Genomic DNA, 27,210 nt, shown 5'->3' with positions numbered 1-27,210 from the left:
CAATAACAGGATATATTTTTTTTTACAGCAACTTTTATCCTTAAATCTATTCAAGCAAGGAAAAGTATGATGTTTTAATTGTATTTACCATTGGTTGGATTTTTATCACTAATTGTACAGTAATGAATTTCTATTGATGTTTTTCTTTCTCTGTATGTGCTTTTATGGTTGTTTTTTAATGAACCAAATAAAGCTTATTGAATTGAATTGACAGATGTTATTGTTTCTGACTCAGCTGTGTGCTCTGGGCTGCTGATCCACTCCGCGGCTGCTGCAGTTAGGTGTTCATCTGGTGGAGTCGGGTTCTGTGGCGGGATTTAATTAGATAAAATAACCACCTGCGGCACAACACACGGTGTGAGGAGCACTGCCCATGCCATTGCCAAACCATAATCACGAACGGCAGCCACTGTGGGCACCAGCAGGTCGTCCTGCCCATTACAGTGTCTTTTACGAAACTCATCTCCTGACCTCCCCTAGGCTGAATGTATCGGTAGTAGCCATTGGGCACTGACTCTCAGACGTCAGTAATGAAATGTATCAATTAATGCAGCGTGCCTTGTTGGGTGAATCCTGTTACATAGTAGCAGCTTAGAGCTGTGGACTCTGAGCCAACCCCTAAGCCTGCTGGGAGGAGCGCGGACGGCATGCTGCCATTCCAGTTTTTGTTTCACTTAGTATGGTGCAGGATTATTAGCGCTCCGCTTGACAGATGAGAAGGTGCTATTATGTGTGACTTTCCATTTTAGTGTGGTGATGCAGACCACCACACTGGAATGTGTTAGTCTAACGCCTGATCCGTGGTACTTGGCAGGACTGCCATGTGTCACTGCCTTCGGCTAGACTTGTACTATAAATATACTATAATTATACCACATTCATATATAGAGTTCTGGTAGCGATAGCTCTAAAATATTGTGTCTAGTTCTACAGGCCAAGGTTCGAATACTGTGTCCAGTCCTGAAAGCCTGTCCCAGAATATTGTGCCTAGTTCTGGTGGCCTTAAGTAGTTCTGTCTACTTATACAGCCCAAACCAGGAGTACTGTGTCCATTTCTAGAGGACTAATCTTAAGCGTGGTATCCAATTCTGAAAGCCTCCCCCAGTGTATTGCATCATATTCTGTTGGCCATATCTCAAGTATTGTATCTAGTTCTAAAGGACAAATCTGGAGCACTGTGTCCAGTTCCAGAAGACTAATCTGTAGCGCTGTATCAGGTTCTGAAAATCTTTCCCAGTGTATCCAGTTTCTGGTGGCCTAATCTATAGTATATATAACACTAAGGGGGAAAAAGAGGCTGAGAAGGGCCCACACCTGCCTCTCCAGTAACTATGAAACACAATGATTGCCACTAATGGTGCTATTGCAAGCTATGGGCGGAGGGTAGGTAGATGGTGCCCCGAACAGGTGATGAACCTTTATGGCTCTATGTACTGCTCCAAAGTCATTTATGGGGCAGAGGTATGGGGCTTTGCTAACATTACGCAAATTCAGCGGGAAGAAAATAAATATCTACGATCTATTTTGAAAGTCCCACAAAGTACCCCTGCTGTTATAGCACACAGTGAATTAGGGAGGCCATACCTTGAAGATTTGGTGAAGCTCAGACCCATCCTGGCCTGGCTGAAAATTTGGACAAATCCTGAGGCGTCCCTAAGTAGGGAAATTCTAAGTGATTGCCTAGGAAGAAATAAATGTATGAGCATCCCATGGCTCAATTATGTAAAGGCCACCCTAGAAATCCTGGGCTATAAGAATCTCTTTGTCGACCCGGTAGTAATTGTACCTCAGGATAAAGTGATCGTGAAGAGAGCCTTTTTAGCCCAGAAAATAAAACATAGAGCTGAGGTCAAAGGGTCCAAAAAAACTGTGAGTGACTATAATCTTGTTAAAAGTACATAGGGAATGGAGCCATACTTATACCTTATGTACAATGCCCAGGACAGATTTTTAATGTGTCGTTTTAGGCTCAATTTATTACCTTATTTATTAGCGTCCCCGTCAGGGTTTCTAACTACAATTGAGCAGAAGGGAACCTGCGGTTGCGACAATAGGTCCCCGCAGGACTCCCTTCATTTTGTATTATTGTGTTTTTTTTACTCAATGCCCAGGCGCAGATTCTTGGTAGATATTTTAAAACAAGCTAAATTGAAATATGCTAGAGCTGCTATAATTTATTTACTACAAGCGAGTGACCCTTTTACATTATGCTGTATTATGAATTTCATTAAAGTGGCGGTCCGACTGAGGGTAACTACAGGGGGGGATTGATTGATAAGACCTCCAATGTATCTATACGGTCTTTTCTCTCTTTTTTAAAAATTAGATTGTATTACAAGCAGGGTTTTGATAATGATTTAATTGGATTTTAATTAATTGTATATATATGTGCTTTTATGGTGATTTTTAATCATCGAATAAAGAACTCTTGACTTGACTTGACTTGATAGCGTGGTGTCCTCATATTGCGAACATCTGGAGAAAATGCCAGAGGCAAGTCAAATGATTCAATAGTATTTAATGTAAAGAAGAATCTTATGCTTTTTTTATCTCCTACTGAAGGTGACAATTCCAAGAATTGGACTAGGTGGGCTCACTCACGTAATTTGACATGCTTCATCAGAGGCCACCTCGTCCCACCCTGGTTGGATGATAAAACCAGAGCAGACTCGACCTCGAGATGGGCTATCCCGATGGAGTTCTTAGAAATTCTGATCTTTTCCTAGAGAACAAGGTTCCAGTTGTTAGCTAAAAATATCGTAGGGTATAACACAAAAGTATTCTTTTATTACCGTAGTACCCTGGATATAGATAAAAAGATTACCGTTAGTTAATAGCTGGGTATGGAAATGGATGCTATGATCCTTGCATACCACTAACTTTAATCATCGTGTTTCTGCCCTTTCCTAAAAGCCTAACAGGTCTTGGGCGTTTATCAGGTTAATACCTGCTTCTCTACTCTATCAGAAAATGAGTTTAAGAGGGTCGTTAGAAAATGCAGAGAGGACCTACCTCTCTGAGGTTAGCATCTGGCTCAGATACCTATACTCTAGTGGTGTTTCGCCTCATTGTCTATTATGGGGGGCACCTTCTGTAGTCACACATCGTCAAGGAGAAATGCCCACTTGGATCCTACCCGTCTCCTACCAACAGCCGACTGGTAGGATCCATAGTATTGCATCTGGTTCTAGTGGGGAAATCTTGAGTGCTGTGTCTGCTCTTGAAAGTCTCTCCAGTTCTTGTGGCCTTCTGTTTCAAGTAGAGTGTCTAGTGCTTTAGGACACATTTGGAGTACTGAGTCCAGCTCCGGGGGGAGGATGGGGCTAATATTTAGCTTAATGACTACCACTGTAGGTCTCAGCGTATATTTAGTCATGGTTTCGGGGGTGCATTTGATTAACAATAAACACAATGAGATCCCAGAATTGTCAAACAAAACTAGGATTGTCTGAAGTTATACAGGAACAAATAAAAGGAAATATTTTATAAGAACATAGTGGAGAAAAATAGAGACAAGATGGATAACAGAGGCAACTGAATCTTGTTTTAGAAAGGAAATATTTTTACAATTAAAAGCTTTCAATGCAAAGAACAGCTTTAGAGAAGGAATGAGTATCCACAGGATGTCAACACCTTTACCAAGAGATACAGCGGTGTAATTAAGTATGAGGAAACCTAAAGACCAACAATCTCTCTGTGCCTGAGGACGTAACTGACAGACTGGAGTTGTTGGGTGTTTTCTGCTATCATGTTCTATGTAACAAAAGAAGACTGCTCTCCACAAATATTCTTCCCAAGGCCATCCTACCTATCCCAAGAGCACAGAAGCTTGTCCTCTATGTCTCCCACCTTCCCTGGTACTCTCACTAGAGAGGGGAGAACTACCCGCAGCAGTTGTGAACATTGAGACATGTCTGGGGCTCCAGTGCCACACTGTACAACTGTGGTAAAATGAATGTTTACGTTCAAAGCCTCCTAAACCTAAGGGAGGTGGAAGTGAAGGGTGGCCAGAGAAGGGATTTTTTCTACCAGTTGGCCCACTGTGACATCACAATTGTGGAAAACACCCTCCATGCTGAGGCCAATATGTCAAAGGCCCTCAGAATGATATGGTTTTGCAGAATGCTGTGTTTCCGCAGATACTTACCAACCACAGCTTTAATTCCAGTCAATGCTGGTGGCTGGGACAGCAGGTTGTCTTCTTCTAGACTATATTATCACACTGGCCAAGGGGGTCTCCAGAATCTGCAGGTTACACTGTGAGCTGCTTGGTTAACACTCACAGAGGATGTTACATTAGACCAAAACATATGAACTGGATAATCACACTTGTATCCAATGGTCCACTTCAGACAGGCAGTACACCAAGGATACAATTGTTTTCACCTGATGCTCTGCCTCTAAACAGAAGCGATTGTGTATTACCTGCAGGCCAATGGGCTTCTGTAGAGCTGCTGACAGCTGCACCCCCACTGTACTACACATGCCACCCTGGCTAATGGCCAAAGGAGGGCAATCATGGCTACCACTTCCCTGCAGCAAAATGTACAGTGATGTACACATCTCCCTTCTGTTCTCTTACTTCGTTCTTCCTGGATCACTTCCTTACCTATGCCTTCCTACCCCATATGTGCTTGTCCTACAATCCAGCCGTACCACATATCAGATTTTAACCTACCTGTACAGTTTCTGCCATCCTCGTGAAGGGTGTAGCCCTGATTGCATTGGCACTGGAAGCTGCCCATCTCGTTGTGGCACTGGTGCTGGCATTCTGCATTGCCAAGTGAGCACTCATCGATGTCTAAAAAATGAAGTAAAACACATGATGTCCACGCAGCAAAAGGTGCCTAAAGAATAACCCTAGCACACCTGGGCAAACATAAAATGCCATTGGTTCAGATCTCTCAAACCACCTCAGGCCTCCAAAAGATACAGACATATCGAAGGGAGCGGTCAAGTGCATGACATTTACAAACAATTTCTGTTAGAGAGGAACACCAAAAATTGTAAAGGGTATAATATTCTGGTAATAGAATGCATTTTAAAAGCATGTCTACAACTATATTAAAAATTGCCTCCACCTCATGTCCGTTAACTCTAGGTGTGCCACAAATGTTTCTTGTTCTAAAAATTGGGTCATGGTTCTAAAAGGTTTGGGAAGCACTGCCCTAGAAAACTTAAACAGACAGAGCAACACTGAAGACACCCTCTATAACACCAACAACTCTTTCCTCGGTGGGAATGTGCAGACATTCATTTTGTGTGGACATAGCACCCTCCAAACAAGACAAACAGAATCCATTGCCATCCTCTGATTTCACTCAGTTTCCATAAGAAGAAAACTGCCAAACTCTTCAAATATGGACTCCAGGAAGGAAAGGAAGCACAAGTTTACGAGCTGGACAAAATTACGCGAGATGTTGTGACAGAACTTCTAAATGCCCAGAAAACCAGTGTGAGCTAGAGGTCCTGGCCAGGGATGTCATAAAACAACATGAATTTGAATTTTTGAATTTAAAAACACTTATAAAGCGCGCGTTTACCTAGCGGTTTCTTGGCGCTGGGGGACTTTAAAACCTGAGTGGTAGCTTTGAGAAAGCTAGACTGGGAATCCTTGCAGAAAGTGATGGGTTTTTAAGGCCTTACGAAATTCAGGGTAAAGTGGGATGGATCGGATATTGAGGGGGAGGGAGTTCCATGACTCTCTAATGTAACATCTCATGCCTGAACATGCCACCAACAAACACAAGAATATGCCTGTTGAAGGAGATAATGGACAAAATCAATAATGTATCAGCATATCCACAGGATATTAAGAATACTTAAAACTTGCTCCAAACCTTGAAATGCTAGGTAATTAGGCCAGTTGCCAAGCTCAAGCACTAAAGCTTGGCAATGGTGCTAGTTCTCCACCTCAGCTTTTCCTCAAGGCATGGAAAGAAAGACAATTAGAAGCATCCTCAAAATGTGCCGAGTAGAAGACGTAAAAGAATGTCTCGAGGGCGGAGGAATCCTAGTCAAGAGACATAAGAGTTGTAATGGAAGTATATGTGATTGTTGACTTGGCTGACATCATCATCACTGGGAACAGTGACCAATGTAGTTTGTCTGACATATTTGCATTGATCCATGTACCTGCTACCACAATAGGATAACAACTCTCAATTGGTACTGCTAGCATTTATTGAGATTGGGCTGCACAGTCATAAAGCATTGTAATCTTGACGATGAAGGGTTTAATTGTATACCCAGTATGTTGAAGGTGATGTGTCACCACAGCATGACTAATGTTGCTTCACAGCAGTCAATCAAAATCAATCAGGCGTTTGTTGACCGCGACTACTTACCCTTAAGGGTCTCAAGGCGCTAGGGATCATGGCACTGTAGTTTTGTCCAGAGCTTCTAAAATATACACAGATCCATGTTGCACAGTATTTGCATATTAATAGTGTGCTTCATTTTACAGCTGCGGTACAGGTGCCCATGTCTATGTGAGCCCACCAGGTGTACACAAGTGCAATCAATTGACCCGCAGATGCTTAAGGTTGACTGAGAAAACCCATGCATCAGTCGTACTGTCTGCTCTGTGGTGCCTGTTGTAAAGGATTCTAGCGCTGTTGGCATTTTCAGGAAGTGGAGGGGGGGGGGGTAGCAGTGGATCCCTCTCTTGTGAACCACAGAAACCCATTAAGGTGAAAATATGTTTTGAATGGTGTTCATATTAGGCCTGTATATCGCTGGATCTCAAGCAGACTCCTATTTATGGGTTCCAGCCTTACTCCATCAATACTGCCCCTTGTCCCTCGTTGCTGCGCCAGTTGAGGTGCATTCGTGGCCTGGTTTTCATCCTCATGCTGCATAGTTTATAGTAGCTGAATTTAAATCTGGCATGGCATGATATAGTGGCCTAGTAGTGCTGCATCCATGGTGGTGTACAATGGAGTGGGAGTGTGAGCTGCTTCATGCAACCCGTGAGAAATTCATCCGTCCATGATCTGGATCTGTGTGCAGGTGTCTGATTTTATTTTTTCAGGTCAAACAGTGCATGTACTGTGGTTTTTGAATTACTGTGTTGGCCTTGCTTCTTTGTTCTGTTTTACAATTTCTCTTTCATTCCCGACAATGTCAGGATTTTTTACCATCCACCTTTGACTGGAGGTATTTGAAGGTGGTATATTCCACTGGGTTTTTATGACCTGCCCCAGAGTGGGTGTAATGCAAGGCGATGGTGATCAGTGATAAAATGGCATTCAAGTGTCTGGTGGATGTGTTTTCGGAAAAGGACCAGTATGTCCGAGTAGTGTGGATACAAGCAGTGTGTCCCCACTTGAGGGGTACATATCCAGCCCCCTCACATAAAAGCACCAATTCCATCATGCTGCACACTGCAGTGGAACCACCCATTCACTGACAAGTCTGGCCTTATTGCCACAGCATCCTCAGCCCTAACTACTTCTGAAAAAAGTCACCTTTTCAGAACCCCCAACCCATTAGAATTACCAAGCTAGTGTGAGTGTGAATTGAACTTTACTTCAGGTAACAGGTCATCCGCAGAACAGCCTAACACTGTCACAAGTACCAATGTTGTCATGTACTCATCATTACTCATTCAACAATAAGGTTCACAACCCCACAATAAACTCTTTGCCTCACCCCTTCAATAAACCATTGAGATGTTCAAGTTACTGTACTCACCAAAACAGGTGAACCCATCGCCATTGAAGCCTTGGTAACACTGGCAGAAGTAGGAGCCAATAATGTTGCCACAGCGGGCATTGGTGTCACATCCGTGCTTCCCCAGGGCGCACTCGTTCTCATCTGCGGAGACACATGTTTCTTGTAATCATGCTATCTGGTGGGATACCAGCATTTTCAAGATGTACAGCTTGGGCTGAAGTCTTTGCGATAGAAATTGCAACTTACAATTGCAATGACGCGGTTGAAACTTACAACCTATTAGTGGCAGAAAAGGGCAACCGGGCCCATGTGGCTGCCCTTCATACTTCCAGCAATTACACACTGCTATGATAATGCTGTTAAAACCAGAAAAAAAGATATTTATGGTGATACTCCGCCTTTACCTTGATAACCATCACACTAACACAATAAGTATACAGAAAGGACCATATACTCGGTTTTCCATGACCTCAACATGTCTCCAGGATCCAACCTGCTGGAACTAGAGTTAGATTGCAAATCTGCCAGCTCAGGTCACAACAGTTGGAGGTCATTGTAGGTGGAGGTAATGGCCATTATCTAAGTAATGATCATATCTGTGTAATGGCCATATCAATGTGATGATTTATGTTTGGAAATAATTGTTTTCTTTGATTAAATAACACATTTATTAAAACATTTAGCGCCAAAATATCCTACCAGGTGAGTTGTGCGCTCTACAAATACACATAAGATTTAGAACATTTATGCATAGAAACAACATCACCCATTATGGCACTCATATTTATTATTCGAAGGTATGAAAAGCTGAGTGAGTCCTTCCGGGGCTGAAAACTGCAACTTGCAGGTCTTGCGCTGATAGCAGCAGGTGCTTAACACACAGAGCCGTCTTAGCAGCACGAAAGACATACTAGGTCACCCACTCACCCCATGCCACCATTTGCCGCTCTCCATCTCCAGCATTCCGCCCATGATTCTGTATCCGCCTGCACTGATCCTAGACCTTCTCAGATGCTGTGAATGGGGTTGCCCCTCCATCTCTGCTGCCAGGTTGCGTTGGGACCAGCCTGTGTTTCTATCAATAAACTACTTTTTTCCACTATCAATGCCCACTTTTTTTAATCTTATTTAACACTGCTACTCAGATTATTTTTAAGAGCTCCCAAGTCTGCAGCGAGAGGAACTGAGGCACATGAAGCTAATATGTCAAGACTCAATCTGATTTGGTGAAGTGTGGAAGCTCTGATTATAAACCTTATCCCTGGATTCCTAAGACAGAACTCCCTATCCGTACCCCTTCTTTGACCTTCTTCAGCCTTTTGCTATAAAAATTTGTTCATGAATCTCACTTATATTTTAATATTTTGAACCATACTTCTACCCTTGAGAAAATGTAATATAAACTTTTCAGATCAATGCATATTTAGGGCCTGAAATGTCTCTGTCCTCCTCTGTATCCCTTCCAGGGAAGGCTCCAATTCCTTACTAGTAATCATCCCTACTCTTGGTCCTACATTTCTTTATTACAGTCTCCACTTACAAGGTGTGTCCCACCTCCGAGGCAAGAATCTCCAATAGAAAACCTGAAAATGCCTTCCCCACCCATCCTGGCAATAAACAGGGTCAGCGTTCCCAGCATCCTCCGGTGCTATAGAAGTCCAACCCAAGGCCGAGGTGGGCCATAAGGCCTGTGATGAGAAACGAATAGGACTAAGAGTAATGAAGATTACCGGTAACTAAAGTGGGACCCTACCTGTACGTCCCTCTTCCTCGTTCTAGTCCTTACTCATGAGTAACAGAAAGACCCGTGATGATCTTCAGGTGGACCAAATCCAATCTAAGTCATGAGGCAGCACAGCTCATGTGACCATAGGTGCAAAGCAGCCACCAATAGGCGGTTCAAACCTACTAGTAGCTCCTGAAGTATTCCTTCACTGCTCCACCCACTACCTTTGAAAGTCAAGCAGGTACAGGCAGGATCCTAAATAAGTGGCGTGGAAAAGTACTGTAGCTCTGGAAAACCTGCGGTAAAAGACTATTCACACCCCATGCGCTACCCAGTAATGCTGGCTGTCACAGAACATAGAAAACAGACTTAACATTGCTCAACATTGAGAAACAGATGTGAAACATCCTCAATGCGACAGCGTTAAACATCAAAACACACTGAGACTGTGAGAGTCCCTTCAGCGTTTGATGTTCATCACTGCCTCGTGGTTGATGGGTGTACATTATCTGGTGTATATGCTACACCAGATAACTAGGAGTGTGCTTTATAGAGTACCGACCTTCGCAGTGGGACCCGTTGCCTCTGAACCCTGCAGGACAACCACACTTGTAGCTACCAAGGACGTTTTCACAGACGCTCGGGCCAGGGCAGATGCCAGGCTGCTCGGTGCATTCATTGACATCTGGAAGAGAGAGAGAAGAGGTTCAATGTTAGCAGCACCCAATCACAGGTAGAAGAAGTAACCAATCACAGGTGTGAGCACAGCCTAATCACAGGTATGAGCAGCGACCAGTCACAGGTATGAGCAGAAGCCAATCATGGATATAAGCACTGACCAGTTACAAGTAAGAGTAACAAACAATCAAAAGTGTGAGCACCAACCAATCTGAGGTACGAACACCAGGAAATTATAGGTGTGAGATGAGGAGTAAAGCATATACGATGACAGGATAGAAAAACAAGATGTGGCTGACCACGGTTCAGCACCTCAATTTCTAAATTGAAAAAAAGAAACAATTAAAGAGTCTGTGCAACACTTCCGAAGTTCGCCGCACTTCCACTCCACTGGAGACCAGATGAATGAATTCATAAAGAGAAGGAAGGTGCACGAGAAAGGAGTCAGTAAGCGTCATATAAGTCCCCAAAATATATATCCTTTATTGTGGCAGTAGTTTAAAATTGGACATCAGCCAACGGGTTTCGTTCCGAATGGAACTTCGTCAGGGCTCAAATATCTTAATCCCGGTCCAATTGGTGTAGGTGCTTCAATATATTCTCCAAGGTTTAATCAAAATATATAGAAGCCTAAGTTCGCAAGCGCCAAAGTCTGTTGAACTATGCAGTTAAAATGTCCCAAAATCTTACAAAATTGGATGGCCCAACGTGTTAATCTGAATCCTCCATATCCACAAACAGGTTTAGTTACAGGTCGACGTCCACAGTAACGGTCCCTCATCCGGATTTTCAAGCTTGGCTGATGTCCAATTTTAAACTACTTCCACTACTTCCACAATAAAGGATATATATTTATTTGAAGTTTACTGACTCCTTTCTGGTGCACCTTCCTTCTCTATATGAACCTATATGATGACAGGTTCACACCACCTAGTAACGTGAACAAGACCACCAACATAAGAAACAAGTTCACCCCCTGCATGGCCGAAGCCGCTAACTGGATAAGAGTCAACTGTCTCAAGTTCAACTCCAACAAGACAGAAGAAGTGATCTTCGGCAAGCACACCCAACCATGGGACTCAAGCTGGTGGCCATTAGAACTCAGACCTACACCCAGCACACATCCTGCTCACCAGCAAGATGGACTATGGGAGCACCCTTTACACCGGGATCACAAACCAACTCACTAGAAGACTACAAATCATAGGGAACTCGCCAGCCAGACTCATCCTCGACCTCCCACACAGAACACACATCACACCACATCTCAGGGTGCTCCATTGATACAAAGATGCACTCATTTAAAACTCCTCACACACACATTTAACACCTTTGCCGCGGGGCTAATTCCCCTGCGGTGCTGGGAGAGGGGGGTTGCGCGCAGCGCCACGGTTCTCGTGATGAGCTCGGCTCGTCACGCTGCACGGTGGCGCTGTGCTCATGACGAGCTGAGCTCGTCATGACCACACCCGTTTCTTAGAACGCTCAGCACAGCGGGGGAATTATCACCGCGTGTGAGCGCCGCGCGTGTCATGTCAGCTCATCATGAGCACACAGCCACCGTGCCTCAAGACGAGCTGAGCTCGTCATGAACACAGAAGGGGTTAAAGTTCAGCAGACCTCAGTCCCCACCTGCCTGAACAATTGCATCTCTTTCCACTAACCACCCAGACACCTCCGCTCTGCAGGACTCTGACTCGCACACATCCCACACATATACAGAACCAGAAAGGATGGGCATCCTCTTACATGGCTCATAAAATGTGGAACAAACTCTGACTCCATATCAGAGCCTCTCCTCCCTTCTTGAATTTTGCAAGAAGCTGAAGACCTGGCTTTTCACCAACCTTCCTTAGGCAGGGCTAGGCACACACACCTGCTCAGCATCAGTATAAGCTCACAGGGGATAGTGCACTTTGCAAATATACATAACATGTGACTCTGTAAAGCTGAATATATAAATAATACTATATGTATTTATATAGAGCACAAACCTCCTTCTAGGATATCTGAGAATCAGCCAGGAGACCTGTCTTTCAAATGTATGAAGATCATAAACCCGTAGCCATTAGGCAGCACACAAACCCACTACTGGCCGCATGCTACACAAGAGCCTCTACTCCAGGCAATGACCGCAGGCCTACTAATCAGGATGACCATGTTACTTTGAGAAATATATAGGCGCCGCCCTTACAAAGTGAGTCAGAGTGACCGGAGAGCCAGTCTGCAGAGCCAAGGGCTCAGTGTAGGTGCTGCAGCAGCGCTCCCATAGCATACTCCAGCTAGGCCTCCCACATGGAAAAGGACCCTCAGAGCTGTGGCAGGTTTTAAGGAAAGTCCAAGTGTTGGGCGCTTAAGAAACTGAGTCCTTTTGATCCTGGACCAGAGGGTCTCAAGGGCAGCGACAAGGACTGGTGTGGTCCGGACCTGGCTGGTGAAAGCAGCTGATTTGGAAAAAGCAACAATAAGTGGGCAACATGTCTGGGCCACCAGAGAGGATTACCATCTCTTTCAGATTAGGCTAGCCAAAGCATCCCATCCGCCTGTGAGCCACCATCTGCTCCAACGACTGGAGGGTGCATGAGCCATACACTGCATGCAGCAGCTCAGTTTGCTCTGCAGCGTGTCCACCCAAGCAAACCGCTACAGAGCATCAGGTGAGACACAACTTCATTGCATTGCACAGCTACCCTCCAGGAACAACGTCGCTTAGAGGCAATAAATGCTCATAGGCGGGGCCACTGGAATATGGCATGGGACCAAAATATGTGGCAGGGTTTACTAAATTATGCATCGAGAAAAGGCAAGCAATGTGACGTAATGCGATACATTTTGTAATAGCATTATTTAATTATTTTTACATTTTTACACATAATAACGCTGTTTCGGCAAAAATGTCACCTTATTAGTACCGCTTTAACACTCAAATACAGCAATAACCAAATGAAAGATGACCAGTCAACCTTTGCAAAGAGATTTCCACTGCTCTTGAACATTTGTCACCCAGGGGCGTAGCAAGGTCAGGTGGTACCCGGTGCGGAACATTTATTGTCACCCCCCGGCTTGACAAAATGGCAAAAATATTTGTTTAAAATTAGTCCAGGTTTTTACTTTGAATTCTGGAACTTGTAGTCTTCTTTATTCCTTTATAAAACAGGACTGTCCCAGAATTCAAAGGAAAAAATCTGAACTGTCACATTATACATGTACTTGGGAAACTCCACAGCTATGGATAATGGAGGGTGCCACTAATTCATTACATGAGCATTCCTGACTTGGGATCAAGACAGAATATCAGTAACAAAAATATTGTGTGGACTGAATATTGTGCCAAAAATATTGAGGACCAAAATATCGAGAAGGTGAGTGCAAATAGGTAAGTATAGATTTACTATTCTTAACTCCAAATCGACGCACCAGGAAGATATATATATATATATATATATATATATATATATATATATATATATATATATATATATATATATATATATATATATATATATATATATATATTGTCAAGATACATTGATGTGGAGTTATCAATAGTAAAACTTTGCTTACCCATAGAAACTTACCTTCACAAACTTTTTGTTCTCGATATTCTTGACACAATATTTTGTCCACACAAAAATTGATTCCCAATATTTTGCCTAAACATCCTGACCTTGAGGTTCCGTGACGATTGTAAGTGGTGTTTTCGGCTCGCACGAATATGGTCGAGTCTGGTATCTATGAACCACAAATAACGAGTTTAGTAAGTGTGCGCAGTTTCGCTGCGCTAACTTAAACCGTTCGTTTGTTATGTGGGTTTTTCATCTGTACCCACGGGTTCCATCTTAGACACGGCATCCATTTTGTCTCTTGCCCTCAAGTAGCCAGCGAACGGACGCTGTCCGCTTCGCGACCCTGGGACTCCCAAGATATTTGCGGAAGACACATGTTCTTTGAAAGTGTCTTTATGACGAGGGGGATGCTACTGTAAGGCAGATGGCGCCGCTCGAGGCTCATCTTGCCGCACGGACTTATTGTCTCAGCCGTGCATCTCATTAGGCACGTCTCTTTGATGCCTGTATCTCGTGTTTCCCGATACCTCCCCTTTTACACCCTTTCCGATCTCCCCACTGTCTCCGTCTTCCTCTGCACCTGTCTTCGTTCCTATTTCGATCTATTTTACTGCTGATTGGAATTTGCTAATGGTGGGAAGATGGGTTTTTACAGTTGGGAACCGCCAAATGTTTCCGCACTTATGTTCCGGACCTTGTGTGTTTCAAAGTGACCAAAGCGACCCCTCTGGGGGATAATTGTGGGAACCGGGTTGTAAACTTTTGTGCTCAATGTAATCCTATGGGTAAAAACTGTATAAAAGGAGCGATCCACAGAACCAATTTGAAGCAGTCTCCCCGAACTACACTCGATGTACTTCCTGTGATTTCTGTGTTCCCTGCAGCAAATAAACCTTGAATCTTTGACGTCAAAGGAAGTGTCCCGTGTCTCTGTGACTTGTACGCCGGAGCAGGTTACCCACGAAGGTTTCAGGTGTTGTGCCCTGGCACCGCTGGGTCTTAAAGAACCCAGTCCTTCAGTTGGCGCCCAACGTGGGGCTGCATCAGTGGTACCGGTCCAAGCCCGACGATCGTGAGAAACTTCGTGTGAAATCTCCGAGGGAAGGTGCACTCCGCTTCATCGATCCTGTTGTCGAGATAAGTGGCCCGAAGACTTTTCCCGCGAAGATTCCCGCCTCCTGACGGCTGCGACGGACTGCTGCCCTGACTGTAGACCTGTTTTGGCGCCTGGCGTAGACCTTGGTATAGCGAGACGATTGACGGGCCTTCCTGGTGACGCCATCGATCTTTGAGTTAAGTATTTTGTGGGTCGCTCCCAGAGTTCTTGGTTGATTGACACTTTAGCGAGCGTCTTTGTTGTTCACGCTGTGTGAGTGTTTTTGTCGGTGACACTTTGCTAGCGTACTTTGTTGTGTTGTTTGACGACTGCAGCCGCCAAAAACCGAGGGTTTTGTTCTTTGCTGGGACTTGGTAAATCCTGTAACCCTTGAAGTTTGTGAAACTCGGCTAGTGTGCAAGATGCCTGGTCGCAGTACTTTGTTCAGTTGTTTTAGACCTTGTGGTGCGGATTCCCGACTGGAGGATTCGTGTCCGATACCTCCGGTTGGAACTCCTACTTATGACTTGTATAGTAAACATGGGCTAGGCCCGATTACCTTTAATGATTATTGGATTAAATATACAAAGAAAGACGGCGACCTTCGTTGGCCACCTCACGGTAGCTTCGAGGCGTCGATCTTAGATAATCTAGAAATGAAATTGTTCGAACGTAAATCAAGGCCGGCCATGTTTGATGCCTTTCGGTTGTGGCGCAAAGAAGCCCGACAGAAAGAGATCAGACAGAATAAACGTAGTCAGCGAGATAATGTTGCTACCATAGTGAAGAAAGCTGAGCAGTTCCAGCGTGATAAGGAGGATAAGGATAAGGAAGTGTTTGACAGACTACAGCGTATGTCCATAGATAAATGTTATCCGTCTTTGCCTACGGAGTCGGATAAGAAGGAAGAGGCAGTTGAGGATCCTTTAATGTCCTATCTTATGAAATCGCCACCTCCGTACGTACAGGGTACCGCAGCTCCTGTGGTCCCTGCCGTACCTGTTCTTCCACCTATTGTTCCTCCGCCTGTTCCTCAACCTGCACCCGTTCTTCCGACTGTTCCTGCTCCTTTGTCTGTTTCAATCCCTACTGCTCCTCCGCTTCCACATACTCCTGCTCCCGCTACTGCTCCTGTTTTGTTAACCCCTGTCGTTGCTACTGTTTCTACTCCTTCTCTTGTTAGCCCTGTGTCTTATTCTTCTCCCTCTACTCGTAGTCGCAATTCTCCCCTTGCGACAAGCTTCTTTTATTCGCTCGGACCTGTTCATGGGTCTGCTGGTTCCGACGGTCCTCAGAGACGTAGTCAGCTTCCTGGAAACAGAGAACGCGTTGCGCTATATAATATGGCGATGGGTTGGATGGTAAACCCTCTTAGAAATCCACCCCGTGTTGTCCTCGAAACGTTTAGTCAATTCAACATACCAACTCAGAGATATGTGTTTGACGAAATGTGCAAGTTCCTACACGACCAGATAGCGGCCGATGCGCCTGACGAGGTGCTGACCGCCCTGTCTGAACTTCGGCTTCAGTTCGCAACTGGACTGATAGTAGATACTAATGTCCGACGTGCTATTGAGCGGTTGCTATCTCTTCGTCCCGCTCCCATTCCTCATGCACTGTTTGTTGAGGATATTGAAAAACTAGACGAGTCTGGCCAATATCCTATGCGTGAAGTTCCGCCGGTTTGGGTACCGGCTGATCCTAATGCTAATCCTGCGACAGTGGCGCATTTCCAGAGAGTGTGGATACATCTCCCATGGAAACGTTCGGAAGTGTTACAGGTGAAGCAATCTTTGCCTGACCCACGCAAGAATCCTACTGGGTATTACAAAGAATTATCACAGCTTGTAGATGCTACGGTGATGAATCTTGCCGATATCGATATGTTGTTTGGCAATGTCGTACCGCAACCGGTATGGGCTAAGATTCGTCACCAAGATCATGCAAATGAATTAGGCGGTGATTGGGCTGCCATTACAGCGGCAGATGCTGGACAAGTGGCTGCTGCTAAACCCGACCAATTGATTACTGCTCTTCCCCAGCGAATCATTACACTGATGAAGACTCTTATGCCAGCTATGAGGGTAAACTGGGACAAATTGTCAGCTTGCAAACAAAAGAAAGACGAGAGTGTTTCGGACTTCTTTACAAGGTTTGAGGAAGCGTTCATTGACCACAGTGGACAGGATATGGGTACTGAGGGTGGCCAAAGGTTGTTTGTGGATAAATTTGTGTCAAATTTGTTGCCCGATTTGAGCAATAAATTAAAGAATTCAGAGAGTGCATGGGCCGTTTCTACCTCAGCTCAGATATTGGCTACGGCACAATATTATGAGAATAGGGAGAAAGAGGAGAATGACCGTGCTGATAAAAAGACGAAAGAACTGAAAACTAAAGTGTTGTTGCAACAAGCGTATCCGCCGCGTTCTAATCAGAACGCACCCCAACAGAATAGATCACAGTCACAATCGAACAGATCCCAAACCCGTAATGATTCCTCCTTCCAAAGATCCTCGTTAGGGTACAATCAATGTGCTTATTGTAGACAGGAAGGACACATTAAATTCAATTGTCCTGCTTTAAATGAACGTAATAGCGGTAACTCGTCTAAAGGAGGTCGTGGGGGTTCACAGCAGGCATCACGTGGTAGAGGTCGTGGTGCTCAGAACGATCGTTTAGACAACTCATCTAATTCTAATAACTGTTTCGATCAACGTGGATCATCGCAAGGACGATCTGCGCAGTATAATGTAGACGATTATTACGTCGATCAGGGAACTGACGACAGTAATTACTAGGACAGCCATAGACAAGGAGAGGGAGTGGTATCAGTTCCGGTTGATCAGAGAGGGCCTTACGTCGCAGTTGCTACATCGGGCGTCGTTGAGCCTTTTCTGTTGGACACTGGTGCAGCGAAAAGTTCTATCATGCATTCGAAACTCCCTGGCGCACCTTTGTCTGGCTTAACAAATGTTTCCGTTGGATTCTCTGGCGCCCCTGTTAGCAATCCAGTTTCTCGCCCTTTGCCCCTTCAAATTGGGCCACGTGAGCTCCAAGCTCCGTTGATTTTGACTACTGGTTGTGGTGAGAATCTTTTGGGCCTGGATTTGCTTAAACGTTTGTATGCAACTTTGTATTGTTCTCCTGCGGGTGTAAAGCTTACGTTAGGAGAGAGGGTAGTCTCTCCCATGTATTTGTCCCTCGATAAGCTCCCACCGGAATTGAATTCTCTTCCTGCGTCTTTGTGGGCAACAGGTCCAAATGATGTGGGCCTGCTTGATATCTCTCCTTATGTTGTTCAACTGAAATCTAATGTGCGATTGCCACGTATTCCCCAATATCGTATCTCCCTTGATGGTGAACGAGCACTGTTAGCGATCATCTATGATCTGATCGAGAAAGATGTTATTGAAGAGACTCGGGGGAACGTGTGCAATAGCCCTGTACTGCCCATTCTTAAACGTACAGATCCTACCAAACCGCCTGTTTATCGCTTTGTTATCGATTTACGGGAGGTAAATAAAATTGTGGTTCCTCAATTTCCTGTTGTGCCTGACATCACGGCGTTACTGACTCTGATTCCAGCTACTGCATCATGGTTTTTCGGTGATTGACTTGAAAAATGCGTTTTTCAGCATCCCGATTGCCGAAGAGAGCAGGGACCTTTTCGGTTTCTCTCTTGGAGGACGTAGCTTCCGGTTCAAACGCGCTCCTCAGGGCTACTGTGAAAGTCCATCTATTTACAGCCAAGCCTTGAAGGGTCAACTGGATGCGTTTAGGTTGCCGGTTGGTGCGGCTTTAATCCAATACGTCGATGACTTATTGGTGGCTGCTGATACTCAGGACATTTGCAAAATTGCTACGGTGTCATTGCTGCAACATCTCTGTGAGTTAAATCACAAGGTGTCACCTTCTAAACTCCAATATTGTTGTCAAGAAGTAACCTATCTAGGTCACTTATTGTCAAAGGAGGGAAGGAGATTGACCCCAGAGAGAATTGCAGCGATTGCGCGAATGGCTGTGCCAAAAACCCAAAGGGATGTGCGTGCCTTTCTAGGTATCACGTCGTACTGCAGGCAATGGATTCCTAATTTTTCATTGCTAGCGAAACCATTGGTGGCTCTTACGTGCAAGGATGTCTCAACTCCTTTACCATGGACGGAAGAATGTCAGAAAAGTTTTTCTGAACTACGTGATTCATTGTGTTCGGCTCCTGTGTTAGGTACCCCTGACTACGGTAAGCCGTTCACGTTATATGTTCACGAGAGGGAAGGTTGTGCTTTGAGTGTCTTAACGCAACCTTTTGGTGGTAAGCAACGTCCATGTGCATATTTTTCCTCGACCTTAGACCCAGTAGCTAGAGCATTGCCGAGTTGTTTAAGAGCAACTGCGGCAGCTGCGGTCTCCATCCGACAATCAGCAGGATTGGTCATGGATAATATGCTTACGGTGATGGTTCCGCATGCAGTCGATACTCTTCTGAATCGAACGAAAACTCAGCACTTGACGAGTGCGAGGTTGTCTGGGTACGAATTGACGCTCTTGGCAAGCCATATTCAGATAAAACGTTGTAATGTCCTAAATCCGGCAACTTTGTTACCAATTAGTGCAGAGTCAGATGAAGTAGCAGAACATGACTGCTACTTGAGGACTGAAGAGGAAACGAAAGGTCGAGTGGACCTTAAAAACACCCCATTGGAAGATCCGGATGGCACTCTGTATGTGGATGGGTCATGTTTTAGGTTGCCGAATGGCGATGTGACTACTGCTTATGCTGTTGTAACGTTGAACACTGTTGTTGAAACTGCAAGGTTGAATCAGAATTCTGCCCAAGCTGCGGAGCTGATTGCTCTTACTAGAGCATGTGTGTTGGCGAAAGGGAAACGTGTGAATGTGTACACTGATAGTCAATACGCTTTCGGTGTAGCGCATAGTTTTGGACGATTGTGGCGAGAGCGTGGTTTCTTGACGTCGCACGGTACGAAGATACAGCATGGCCAGCTTGTGAACGACCTTTTGGATGCATTGACTTTGCCTACACAAGTTGCGATTGTTAAGTGTAGTGCGCATCGTAAAGTGACGGATGATGTTGGTCGTGGTAATGCGTTTGCGGATGAGACTGCTAAGGAGACTGCCCGGAACCTTAGCACTCGAATGTATGTGACGAGTTCGGTTAGGTGGCCTACAGAATCGAATATGTGTGAAGACACTATTGAGAGTGTGAAAGCAATTCAGAATGAGGCCACTGAGATTGAAAAGACGAAGTGGAAAGAAAGTACGGGAAAGTTGGATGCGAATGGTTGTTGGATTGATTTGTCGGATCAGAAAAGATGGATGTTGCCTGATGCGTATGTGCTGGCTGTTGTGACAATGGCACATGGGTTAGCACATATTAGCGCGAAAGGTATTTGTAAGTTGCTGTCTGTTGTGTGGAAGAATGATGGCATTACGAAATGTGCTGAACGTCTGGTGAAGAATTGTATGGTGTGCATAATGTACAATCCTGGCAAAGGAACCCCAACTCCCCCTGGCAGTTTTGCTCCTCCTTCGTATCCCTTTGAGGTGATTCAATTGGACTTCATCCATATGGAGCGATGCAATAACCTGAAATACGTTTTAGTTGTGGTTTGCGCATTCTCCCGATGGATTGAGGCCTATCCCCTCAAAGACAATACTGCTTTGTCTACTGCGAAAATCCTACTGAAGGAATATTTTCCTCGGTATGGAATGCCTAGAGTCGTGTGGTCAGATAACGGAAGTGAGTTTGTTGGAAGTGTGATGAAGAGTGTGTGTAAGGGCCTTGGAATAAATCAAAAATTCCACAGCGCCAATCATCCCCAGTCAGCTGGATTAGTTGAGGGGTACAATGGCACCCTTAAACTAAAGTTAGCAAAGATTCAGGCTACGACTGGTCTTTCGTGGCCTGACGCTTTACCCTTAGCATTACTGTCAACTAGGGCGACTGTACACTCCCGAGTAGGGCTTAGTCCCTATGAGATAGTGTTCGGCCGTCCTGCGAATGTGTGGGGGGTTCCTAGGCCAGGAATGTTTTCTGATCTTGAGTATCCAATGTTGATTGACTATTTACATGACTTGACTGCTAAACTGAGGTTAATTCACCAACAGGTTTACGACGCATTGCCGACGCAGACGGAGGGTCCAGGCCACCAGCTCCAGCCCGGAGACTGGGTGGTAACTCGCAACTTTTCACGCAAGAATAATCTGGACCCAAGGTTTACCGGACCTTATCAGGTACTCCTGGCCACGAGGACTGCCGTTCGTCTTGAGGGGCGTAAAAACTGGGTGCATGCCACCCATACTAAGCGAGTCCCTATCCCTTTGCCGGCAGACCCGTGGGTAAGGAAAGGCATTGCGTCAACAGAAACAGAAACATTGCCGGCGTTTGTGCCTTTCAGCGACGCACAGCCTGTTGGAGAATCCTCAGCGCAGCAGAAAGCCACTGTTGAAAAATTGTTAGCAAAAGACTCAAGACCAGGACAATCAACTGATCAGCAGGACGTTGTCTCTTCAACGGATCCTTTGTTCGACGAGCAGACACGTCCCGGGAAACACAGATATTCTCTGCGATCTCGCACTAAGGACAAATAAAAAATTTTCTTGCTTTGCTGAAACTGACAACTGCATTATCCTCGTTTCCCGTGATCAGTTTTGAACATTCGTATCACTGTGAATTGCGTACATATATATACATTGAGTTTCCTTCCTTGCATTTTTTTACTTCCACAGCTGAGAGACATTGTGCTTGTACATACATATTGTGTGTTGAAGGCCGTAGGGCCGCGCGCGTACTTCCTTCTGGACAGTAGGTCTTGACGCTAGGTTAAAGGCCGTCGGTTCCTAGGAACTCCTGGGGATTGACTATTGCTGCACAGAACGAAGTGCGTCAAGAAACGTTGCGGACGGTCGTAGGGAATGGCATTCTCGAAGCTGAATGATTTGGAGGGGGCTCAAGTCTATAGATTCAAGCTGCAGCAACTTAGTCGTACTAAATGTTTCATATTTCAATTGTTTGTAATGTTTTTGATCGCTTCTGCACTATTGGCGGGTGGGGTGTATTACACGATGTCTTATTTCTTACCTGCTACACCTACTCCCACTCCTTACCCTAATCTTACCTCGACTGTTTCTCCCCATTCCTTTCACATGTTACCGGAACACGAGCAGGCTAGACGTGTAGAATTCCGCAACAATTCCTTTATTCAGCTCCTCCATCAGCATCAGTTAGTGGTTAACACCACTAATTGTTGGGTGTGTGGGTTGATGCCACACACTACGGACAAGGGAATTCCATATCTGGTGTTACCGTATAGTTCCCAAGGGTCAGCTCGAGCATTTCAAACAATGTTTCGAAGCGCACTGGGTTTCCACCCCATTCGAGAACCACGTTCCCCCTACTCTGGTCCTACCTCGTATCAGAAGCCTTTATCGATAGCCATAGAGGACTTAGATAGTGAGATCTATGATCCTTCGCTAATCCCTGAAGAAGAGGTACAAGCCTATAAGGTCCTAAGTAGAGGTGAATATAGTGTGTTCACTAGTGAAAAGCAGCTTAAAAGCTCGCCTCCAATATGGGTCGTACCCCACACTGGTAATTTTTGTCTTATGGGTCGTGGCCGAAGATCGCAAGCCCGACTTGGAGCAAGTGCTTGCACTGAAAACTACATTCTGCCAATGTTCTCGTCCCCTGTGTTTCTGGCTGCCAAGGGTACATACTTTATCTGTTATGATCGTGCATACACATGGTTGCCCGCAGACTTCATGGGCTCATATTTTATTGCAAATTTGTTGCCTCCGACGTTCACTGTAGATGCCGATTATCATAAGACTAGAGTTGTACGAGGCGTAATTAGCGAAGAGGATACTGCTGGTCAAGAGGCGGGAGACTTTTTCAAGGGTTTCCTCCCGTTTTGGGGACCTATGGTTAACAGTAGGAACCTGAGACAGTTGACTCGAGTGGTAGAATCGACAGCTAATATTACTGCCAGTGCCCTTGGTAATATCACCACAGAACTTCAGGCGGAGAGACTTATGACGTTACAAAACCGTATGGTTTTAGATGTCATCTTAGAGGACCGTGGTGGGGTATGTAAGGTGATCCATTCGAGCTGCTGCATTTTCATTCCAGATAATGCTCCAACTGTCTATCAAGCCATCTCGAGGTTGCATAAGATCTCCGAATCCATACACGTGGATGTAGGGGATTGGACGCTACTTGGATGGTTTTGGGGCCTGATGTCGACTTGGGGTTGGAAAATTCTGATGATCATTGGGGTTGTGGTAGTGTTCCTGTTCACGTGTTGCCTTTGTGTGCAGTGTGGTCCTGCCTTATGTGGCCTCTGTGCTACAACGTGTATGAGACAACCATCTGTTACCAAGGGGACTCGGTTGGACAGAGCTATGCTACAGCAACATCTCGATGGTCTGATGAATATCGAATATGATTCCGACTAGTGCTTGCCTACATGAGGGCAAAAGGAGCGTCTGAGGTTCCGTGACGATTGTAAGTGGTGTTTTCGGCTCGCACGAATATGGTCGAGTCTGGTATCTATGAACCGCAAATGACGAGTTTAGTAAGTGTGCGCAGTTTCGCTGCGCTAACTTAAACCGTTCGTTTGTTATGTGGGTTTTTCATCTGTACCCACGGGTTCCATCTTAGACACGGCATCCATTTTGTCTCTTGCCCTCAAGTAGCCAGCGAACGGACGCTGTCCGCTTCGCGACCCTGGGACTCCCAAGATATTTGCGGAAGACACATGTTCTTTGAAAGTGTCTTTATGACGAGGGGGATGCTACTGTAAGGCAGATGGCGCCGCTCGAGGCTCATCTTGCCGCACGGACTTATTGTCTCAGCCGTGCATCTCATTAGGCACGTCTCTTTGATGCCTGTATCTCGTGTTTCCCGATACCTCCCCTTTTACACCCTTTCCGATCTCCCCACTGTCTCCGTCTTCCTCTGCACCTGTCTTCGTTCCTATTTCGATCTATTTTACTGCTGATTGGAATTTGCTAATGGTGGGAAGATGGGTTTTTACAGTTGGGAACCGCCAAATGTTTCCGCACTTATGTTCCGGACCTTGTGTGTTTCAAAGTGACCAAAGCGACCCCTCTGGGGGATAATTGTGGGAACCGGGTTGTAAACTTTTGTGCTCAATGTAATCCTATGGGTAAAAACTGTATAAAAGGAGCGATCCACAGAACCAATTTGAAGCAGTCTCCCCGAACTACACTCGATGTACTTCCTGTGATTTCTGTGTTCCCTGCAGCAAATAAACCTTGAATCTTTGACGTCAAAGGAAGTGTCCCGTGTCTCTGTGACTTGTACGCCGGAGCAGGTTACCCACGAAGGTTTCAGGTGTTGTGCCCTGGCACCGCTGGGTCTTAAAGAACCCAGTCCTTCAACCTCCGTAACTGTATATGAACTCCACCGGTTAACTTATATTTTCATTATATTATGGTGAAAAGCTTCAGCCCCACTGGAGCGATTCTCAGAATATGGTGGCCCAGTTGTTCACTTTTTAGTTAGTCACTGTTGCTCTCAGAAATAGTGTGTGCCACTTTGAAGGCTGCTTACCCACGCAGGAGAGGTTCAGCGCCTTGAAGCCGGGCTGGCAGCTGCACTCATAGCTGCCAACAGTGTTCACACAGGTGTTCCCCAGCTCCCGGCGGCACCGCTCCTCATAGGAACATTCGTCGATATCTTCAATAGGACAACCAAAAAAAGAGAACGTTAGCCCTGGAGAGACTTGTTTCTGTTTTCTAAAACACATACTCTTGACAGGTATCACTTAAACCTATACAGACGTGACACTTGTGAAGGTGTTGCATAGCAATGGCTGGGCTGGAGGCAGATGGAGTAGGGTGAACAGATGGCTCCATGTCACCGGGCACCACTTTTCCATTCTAGGACTTTGCTTTCATCTGTCATTGATATCAAATGTGCAGGCCCAATGAAAATTAACCAAGACTCCTACTCCCAGAATGCACTGGTAAGTTAAAACCCAGAATGAGAAAAATGGTGTCCTAGTGACATGCAGTCATCTGGTCATCCCAGGTATGAGTTTACATTGTGGTCTGTCAACAGCCTCAGACTATGAGTGTGTTTAAATATAACTTTTTGTGAGTGAAAGTATAGTATGCATACTACATCTAGGTTTGAGCATGCTTATGTCAAGTGTGTGTGGTCCCCCCCACAGGGAAAGTGTAATCGAATAATCCGTAAATGGTTTCGTCACGAAGTTAGAACGGAAAAGAGTTCCACAAGGTAGGTCCTAAATGAGAAAAGGACTGGCCTCGCAAGCGGGAGAGTTTGAATTTAGGGACAGAGAACCTCATCTGATGGGTGGATCTAAGAGGACGCGAGGGTTGGCAACGCTGAGCTAATTTTTGTAAATATTTGGGTGCCACTCCAGTTTTGATTTTAAACATGTAGCAGAGGGCCTTAAATTTAATACGGCTCTCCACCTTCAGCCAATGAAGGCTCCAGAGGAGGCTGGAGACTGATGAAGATTTAAGCGCCTGGCAAAATAGTCTAGCGGCCGCATTCTGCACAACTTGAAGACGTTGGGTTACAGCTTTATTGGAGCCCAGGTAAAGGACATTGCCATAGTCCAGCCTAGAAGTAACTAGGGCATGGACTACCGATTTTTAGCAGAGAGGGGGATCATCCATAAGATTTTTTTCTGCCATTTTAATATGGTGAAACAAATGGCATATAACCTAGTGACTTGCTGTTTCATAGAGAGATGCTTGTCGATGACGAAACCCAGATTACGAACGTGGTGTACCGGCAAAGGCAGCATACCCAATTCGGGGGGCCAGTGCTGAGGACCCCACAGATCATGTTCCTTTCTTAAAACCATAACCTTCTTTTTTCCTCCGTTCAGTTTGAGCAAATTGTTTTGCACCCAAGATGCAACATTACTCAGACCTGACTGTATGGCAGAGGGGTTGGACCCCTTAGCCGAGGAAAGAGAAAAAATAATCTTGGTGTTGTCAGCATAGGAAATAAGGGAGAGACCAGCCTCTGCCAGGACATCCACCAATGGGCGGACATACACATTAAAAAGCAAAGGGCTAAGCACCGAGGAACCTCATAAGGGGACAGATAGGAGTTGGAGTTAGCTGACGCAGAGAACACCTGAAAGGTTTGATCGGCTAAAAAAGATGTGATCCACTGCAAAGCTATTCCAGCTAAGCCCACCGCCTGCAAAGCTCTCAACAGTATAGAGTGAGACACTGTGTCAAAAGCGGCGCTGAGGTCCAATACAATAAGGGCCACAGTTTCACCCTCATCTAACCTGTGTCTTATCATTTCAGTCACTCCAATAAGAGTAGATTCGGTAGAGAAACTGGCTCTAAAACCTAATTGGGAGGGGTGGAGGGCATTTTGGGATTCCACAAATGTGGTCAATTGACCGTTTATGTGTTTTTCTAAAATGTTGGAAAAGGTCGGGAGCAACAAAATGGGGCGGAAGTTAGATGGCATTGTTGGGTCAGCATTGGCTTTCTTAAGAAGAGTGTGGACCATGGCGTGTTTCCATTCCTGTGGAAAAGTGCCCTCTGACAAGGAGGCATTAAGGAGCTCCATAAATATGGAAAGTATGGACGTGTCCAACTGCTTGATCACATGAAAGGGGAGTGAATCACGAGGGGAACCCAATTTCATGTTTGTCAAGAGGTGGCCGAAGGAACTGGGCTCCAGGAGGGTCCAAGTTTCCAGTTTATTAGAAGGGGGAATTTGAACATGTGACCCTGGTTCAGCAAACTCCGGGGTGGCAGTGATGTTGGTTTTGGTCTCCGGTAAACTCATTCAACTCTTTAGAAAACCAGGGAGCGGGGGGCAGTTGTCTTTTTATGTGCTTGTTAGATATAGGGAGGCATGTGTCTACTGCTAGAACAATCCAATTTTGGATGAGACCACGATTGGTAATAGTAATCTGTTATGCCGCTGGCTTGCTATCAACTAATAATTTATTTAGAGCTGAGACATCAGGTTTAGCCCAATTTTTCTTTTTTGATCCGCGTCCAAATAGGCCGCTGGAGGGGACAAGGCCACTTTCAATGGGAGAAAGCTAGGGGTAGGGTTTTTAGTGAAGTCAGGAAGAATGGTGCTTAGACTAGTTTGTGTGGTGTATTCTATGAACCGAGTAGGTATGGTGCTGCCAGGTCGGGGGAATTACCCAATAACCCCCGGAAGTGTGTGAGTCGAAGGACCCACACTGGAAAATTAGCACAGTCCTGGGCACACGTAGTGGGGGTATAACAATGGTATGAAAGTCTTGTTTGGATTACAATTGCAACGGTCGACACCAGTGTAATGTTGAAAAGTAATTTAATGAAGCAACGACTGAATTGAAACAAACAACCAGCCGACACGTGTTTCATCACTAGGAATTGTCCTGTGACTTCAGGGCTGGGAAGGATACAAAACATGGGGTGACGGAAAA

General features: G+C 45.3%; 1 protein-coding gene across 1 annotated transcript in view; it reads right to left on the bottom strand.

The window, feature by feature from the left end:
* The window catches only part of LOC147724856 (uncharacterized), a 181,449-nt gene that overhangs the window by 95,453 nt on the left and 58,786 nt on the right, over positions 1-27,210 (bottom strand). The window contains exons 6-9 of the mRNA XM_086966351.1: positions 24,336-24,461; positions 9,966-10,088; positions 7,696-7,818; positions 4,679-4,801 (exon numbers count right to left, since the gene is read on the bottom strand). Coding sequence (XP_086822477.1) covers positions 4,679-4,801; positions 7,696-7,818; positions 9,966-10,088; positions 24,336-24,461 — 495 coding nt within the window. The remainder of the gene's footprint in view (positions 1-4,678; positions 4,802-7,695; positions 7,819-9,965; positions 10,089-24,335; positions 24,462-27,210) is intronic.

The sequence above is a fragment of the Lissotriton vulgaris genome, chromosome 4_1, assembly GCF_964263255.1.
Source record: "Lissotriton vulgaris chromosome 4_1, aLisVul1.2, whole genome shotgun sequence".
Taxonomy (NCBI): Eukaryota; Metazoa; Chordata; class Amphibia; order Caudata; family Salamandridae; genus Lissotriton; species Lissotriton vulgaris.
This window is presented reverse-complemented; position numbering and strand designations above follow the sequence as displayed.